Raw genomic sequence first — 6,000 nt, forward strand, 5'->3', positions numbered from 1 at the left:
AAGATCCCAAAACTGATCTAATTTCTGCAGAGTTCTTTTTTTGTCACCATTTATAGGTGCTGGGCAGTTTATAAGAGTGTAGCTTTTATTCTTGTACTTTATTGTTGACATGCACATTCTTTCTGATTCCAACATAAATTCTATTATATTGTCAATGATTTTTTTTTACATAAAATGCTGTTCCAAACTTTGGCATGTTTTCCATTATTATTACTGCTTTTTCCCCTTTATAAATCCTGTAAAGTTGTGTGTCAACTACTGTCACATTTAAGAATCTTGTTTCCTGCACTGTTAAAATTTTTATATGGATCTTCTGTAGAGATAATTCCAATTCCATCCATCTCCCTATTTATTATTATATTATTTACTTATTTTATTATGAAAATAAATTGTTTTCTATATGTTTGCTTGTTATGCTTATATTAGATTGCATTCCCGTTTTATTTTCAACTAACGGCACCTGAAAGAAATTATTACAGTAGTTAATTAAAATTGGTTTTACTTTGATAGAAATAAATCCACAACTATTGTCACAAATGACTCCTCGAAACTAGTGAAGTGTTCATGAGAGACAAGGATCTCTTCAGGAGTCCCCAGGAAAGTGTGGTAGGACTGCTATTGTTCTGTATACATATAAATGATCCAGCAGACAGGGTGGGCAGCAATCTGTGACTGTTTGCTGATGGCGCTATAGTGTACAGTAAGGTATCTTAAGATGATAACTGTTGGAGGATTCAAGATGAATTATACAAAATTCTCTGACCAACCACTAGAATTCTTCAAAGGAAAATTACAGAATCTGGAAGGGTGGTGGGGGGGAAGGCAATGTGGTACAAGATTTGCCTCATCGGAGAAGACACTGGTAGTGCTGTATAAGATATTGAAATAGATAGTGCATTCAAAAAAGCCTCACACAGCAGGAGAAGCACTTACGAAACCTTGGTTCATCAAATATATTGAAGAAGTTATGTTATAGGGTAGGAAGCAAAAGAAAGTACAAGAAATATTCCTATTGAGTAATACGTTAAAAGCTCAGACTGAACTAATGTTATTTGACCATTGAACAGACTCCCATACGGATGACATAGTTATAAGCATCCCTGGAATAGAGAAACAAGCATTGGAAACAAATAAAGCATTGAAAAGAAATAAGTTGCCAGCTTCAGATGTAATTCTAGTTAGTTTTACAAAGAGTACTCTATGGCATTGATCCCATACCTAGCTTGCATCTATCGTGAATCTCTCGCGCAGTGCAAAGTAGCAAGTGACAGGAAAAAAGCACAGGCAACTCCTATATATAAGAAGGGCAAACACATGGTCCTGCAAAATCGGTTTGCTGCAGAATCCTTTACCATATTCCCAGTTCGAATGTAATAAATTTTCTTGAGGCCCAGATGCTTTTTTCCATGAATCAGAATGGCTTTAGAAAGCATTGCTCATGCAAAATTCATCATATTCTTTTCTCACACGATATACCATGAACTCAGGGTGAAGGGCAACTGGCAGATCCCATATATCTAGATTTCAGGAAAGCTTTTTATGTGTTGCTCCATTGGAGACTGTTAACGAAGGTACGAGTATATGGAATAGGTTCTCAGATATAAAGAGTGGTTCGAAGATTTCTTAAGCAGTAGAACCCAGTGTGTTTTACTCCACAGCAAGTGTTCATGAGAAACAAGGATATCTTCAGGAGTCCCCAGGAAAGTGTGGTAGGACTGCTGTAATTCTCTATGCATATAAATGATCCGGCGAACAAGGTGGCCAGCTATCTGTGGCCGTTTTGCTGATGATGCTATAGTGTACAGTAAGGTGTCTTAAGTTGACTGACTGTTGGAGGATTCAGAATGAATTATACAAAATTTCTAGTCTGTTTGATGAGTGGCAGCTAGCTCTAAATGTAGAAAAAAGTAAGTTCATGCGGATGAGTAGGGGAAAAAAAAGAAAAAAAACTAAATAGTAGCATCCTGCTTGACACAGTCATGTCATTTAAATATCTTATGTTGCAAAGCAGTGGAACGAGCGTGAGAGGATTGTGGTAGGAAAGATGAATGGTCAACTTCAGTATATTGGGAGAATTTTGGGAAAGTGTGGTTCACCTGTAAAGGAGTCTGCATGTAGGATGGTAGTGGGACCTATTCTTAAGTACTGCTAGAGTGTTTGAGATCAGTACCAAGTCAGATTAAAGGAAGACATCACAGCAATTCAGAGGTGGGCTGATAGATTTGTTACCGGTAGGTTCGATCAACATGCAAGTGTTAAGGTGATGCTCCAGGAACTCAAAAAGGAATCCCTGGAGGGAAAACGAAGTTGTTTTCAAGGAACATTGTTGAAAATTTCGAGAGCATTTGAAGCTGACTGCAGAACACTTCTACTGCTGCCAACATACGTGTCACTTAAGGACCACAAAAATAAGATACAAGAAATTAGGGCTCATATGGAGTCACTCTATTTGCAAGTGTAACAGGAAAGGAAATGGCTAGTAGTGGTACGTAGCACCTTCCACCACCCATTGTATGGGGGCTTGCAGAGTATGGATGTAGATGTAGGTGTAGATGTAACTCCACTGAAATCATCTAAATACGAAAGTAAATATCTTGAAACTAGCAGTATTATTATTGGATATGGAAATTCATATCAGAAACAAATTAAATACAGCCTCAAACCAGGATCTGTGAAATGTTAAATGTAATTTATAAAATTTAAGCAAACAAGAATGAACATATTGTATTTCGGTTATTGTGATTTTATGTAATGTACTTGGTTGAAACCAAATCACTCAGTTTTGGTTCAGTCTTTGGCTTATGCACTGAAACTCGACTCCCACCATGCGACCTGTCTCCTTCACACAGAAGCTCGTTAGCCATTGAAAGGCAACATGCTGGGAAGATTATACCAACTGAGAGTAGAGGTTGAGTTGGTTCTGGTTGGGAGGGGGGGGGAGGGGGGGGGGACGACAAGACTTGCTAGTGCAGGTTTCTGATGTGTCATCTCAGGTGCATTTGGCTTACTTTGTGCATATTTTCAAACATTTGAATAAATTGAACCTACAATAGCATGGTTCAGCAAACAGATATTAAGAAGCCATTGCAAATATATTTATTTTTGAAGACAAACTTCGTGCCTTGATTTGCAAGCTTCAAGTATGGATGGGTATGACTGGCTAAAACAAATATTCTGCTTTCACAAAATTAAAAGCACTCATTGATAATAAAAGTGTGACAAGATTAGGGCAAATATACAAGAAAACATCAAGAGTCATTTGCAAATGTTAGCTTGTGAATTCAGTCATTACTTTCCAGAATTTTGGAAAACATAAGTTAAAGTTGGTCAAAAATTATTTACAAGCCTTCTGGCAGTAATGCTGGAGAAGTTGCAGAAGAAAATCCAGGAAGAGCTCATTGAATTCCAAGATGATAGAATCTGTAAGGATGCATTTGAACCTGATTGTCTAGAGCAGTTTTGGAGTACAAGGCAGTTTTATACACTAAAATTCAAGAAATTGCCTAGCTCTGTCTTATGATTTTCTCCACAAATTATTTATGGGAACAAGGGTTTTCCACTTTGCTGCTAATTAGAAACAGAACCAAGAATCAACTGAAAGTAAGTGACGGTATGAGCGCACCTTTGAAAAGTAATATTAGTCTCAGGATTAATGAACTTGTACAATAGACACAAGCCCAAAAATCACATTGATGTAAACCAAATTTAATTTTTTACTAAAAAATTTGTTTTTCTATTGATATCATACTCTTAATGCATGTTACTTTTGCATTTAACAAATATGTTAAAAGTTTTGATTAAAGTTTATTTTTAGATAGAAGCAATTTATTTTCCTTGGACACTTGTGTTCTATGAGAACAACAAAGATATCAAAGTGGTCCCTGGTCAAAAAATAAATAAATAAATAAAAAATATGAACGACAGCACTATTGTGATGATTTGCAGTCGGCGTTCCTCAGTTGATATCGACAGGTTTTGTGCAGTAATGCAATGATCACTTGTGGCTGCAAGTATGATGAAACTATTGAAAACATTTGCTGTTAGCCAACCTATATGAGATGGCTCTGGCTTCTGAAAAATGTAATAATATAATGATGATTAATTTCATCTTATTCTAGCATAGAGGTGAAGATTATGAAAAGCTGATTATTTAAACTACTCAACAACAGAATCTTGGAACTGTATGGTGTTCTTAAGATTATATTACTGAATTATGGCAAGGTGAAGCAATTCCCAATGGCTCAACCAATTTCGATATTCATTAACACATTGATGGTGTCTGTGGCAGTTTGGACTGCAGGTGTTCTCGTGGACTTAAAAAGCTCCTTCACAGGGCAGATTATCTACTTGATGCTTGCAAGTATACTCGCATTACAGATAATGTTAGTAGACCATCAGTGTGACAACTGTATCTTCAGGAATTTGACTGTTTCCAGCATGATGGGTGCTTGGGTTGTTTACAGATATCAGCACCATTGAAAGTGTGTGAGTAGAGAGAAAATGAACCATGTGAGAAAATTGGGTTGACCCTGAGCTGAGAACCCATGATGTACTTTGAAACATTGCCGTATATCTGCCTGGGAGGAGGCGGCACAAAATGAGACATTTATTGCTCACTTCATAGACCTCTTCCCTCACAAGATGCATTTGCTTACTGAAGTGGGACATTAAATGGTAAATAAATTACTGAGAAAAATGGAAGACCGAATATGCTTATTAAGAACTATGAATTTTGTCAATTTATTGTTTTCTAGAGATGAAACAAATTAATGTAGAAAAACAAAAAAAAAATTGCCGAAAGTGGAATTTGATCGAAATCTTGTTGGTATGCAGTTGCTTATCAGTTTGTTGACTGTGCCAATGAACAAAGAAAGAATGTGGTATTCAGGCATTTCTTACTGTTGTTCTACCTTTTCACCACTTCACAACATTGAATGTATTTTTCACACTGGAATCCCAGGAGCAAATTTTCTCATATTTCTTTACAGGGAGTGTTCTTTGGGCTGAGTGTCAATAAGTTGCAACTTGCTCATTAACACTAGCAGTTTACAAGTGCTCTTTACTTTTATGAGCAGTGCTGTATCCTCTGTAATATGATTGGCCCCTGTGTAGCTTTCTGGGCAGTTCAAATTTCAGCCACTACCACTTTTTGTGATGTCAGCTGTAGATAATTTATTAAATGTGTTCAGAATCGGTAGGCTTCTCAATTCACATAACTTGCCAAATTTATGGGAAACAAATGAATTAAACTGTTCGAGGGACCCATCTCTATAAATAAAATGAAAGCCATAAGTATTTTCATTGAACACATGTACATTATTCCTGTCTTATCTATCTAAATATTGTGCTGTCTTTCAGCTGACAATGGATCCAAAGCATTTGGAAGAAAATTTTGCTGCGCTTCTACAAGATGTTCATGCTGCACGAACTCGCAAAAAAGCAAATTTTATTACAAGGACTCTTCTTACCAGTCCCCCATCTCGAGAACGGTTTAAGATTGATCATGGACTATATGTTGAAGTCTTCAGGGATGTCAGAGAAGAAGAATCAGAAGCTAAAACAGAAGATGAGTTTGAAGAAGCTGATGTGAAACAAAGCACTGCTACAGGATAATGTGTATACTGTTGTCAGTAAGATAAACAATTTTTTTGTCTTATGGAAAACAGCGTACAGAGTTTCTCGGAGATAATTCACCCTTTAATTCTGATATCATTTCAGAATTTCTGAACTGGCCAAATTTTTTAATTATGATTTTTGTAATTTATTTTTCCCATTTTTTCAACATGTTAACTAAATTACATTAGTCATAGAAAATAATCAGCTTTTGAAAGCATAATGTAATTGGATAGATAAAAAATATGCTCACCAAGAGGTAGGAGAAAAATCATATAACAGGTAATTACATTTCTCATATCATTATTTCTACATCTTCCCAGAAAACAGTGGCCCTCTTATTTATAAACATGGAGAATGGTGCCAGGATGTTTTTCAAATGGAAAA

At 36.2% G+C, this 6,000-nt stretch overlaps 1 protein-coding gene across 1 annotated transcript in view; it reads left to right on the top strand.

Moving 5' to 3' along the window:
- Positions 1 to 5,663, top strand: part of LOC124802472 (39S ribosomal protein L1, mitochondrial) — a 62,087-nt gene extending 56,424 nt beyond the window's left edge. Inside the window, exon 7 of the mRNA XM_047263262.1 lies at positions 5,359 to 5,663. Within this exon, the coding sequence (XP_047119218.1) occupies positions 5,359 to 5,613 (255 nt within the window). The 3' untranslated portion in view covers positions 5,614 to 5,663. The remainder of the gene's footprint in view (positions 1 to 5,358) is intronic.
- The last annotated feature ends 337 nt before the right edge of the window (positions 5,664 to 6,000 follow it).

Source organism: Schistocerca piceifrons, chromosome 6, assembly GCF_021461385.2.
Source record: "Schistocerca piceifrons isolate TAMUIC-IGC-003096 chromosome 6, iqSchPice1.1, whole genome shotgun sequence".
Taxonomy (NCBI): domain Eukaryota; kingdom Metazoa; phylum Arthropoda; class Insecta; order Orthoptera; family Acrididae; genus Schistocerca; species Schistocerca piceifrons.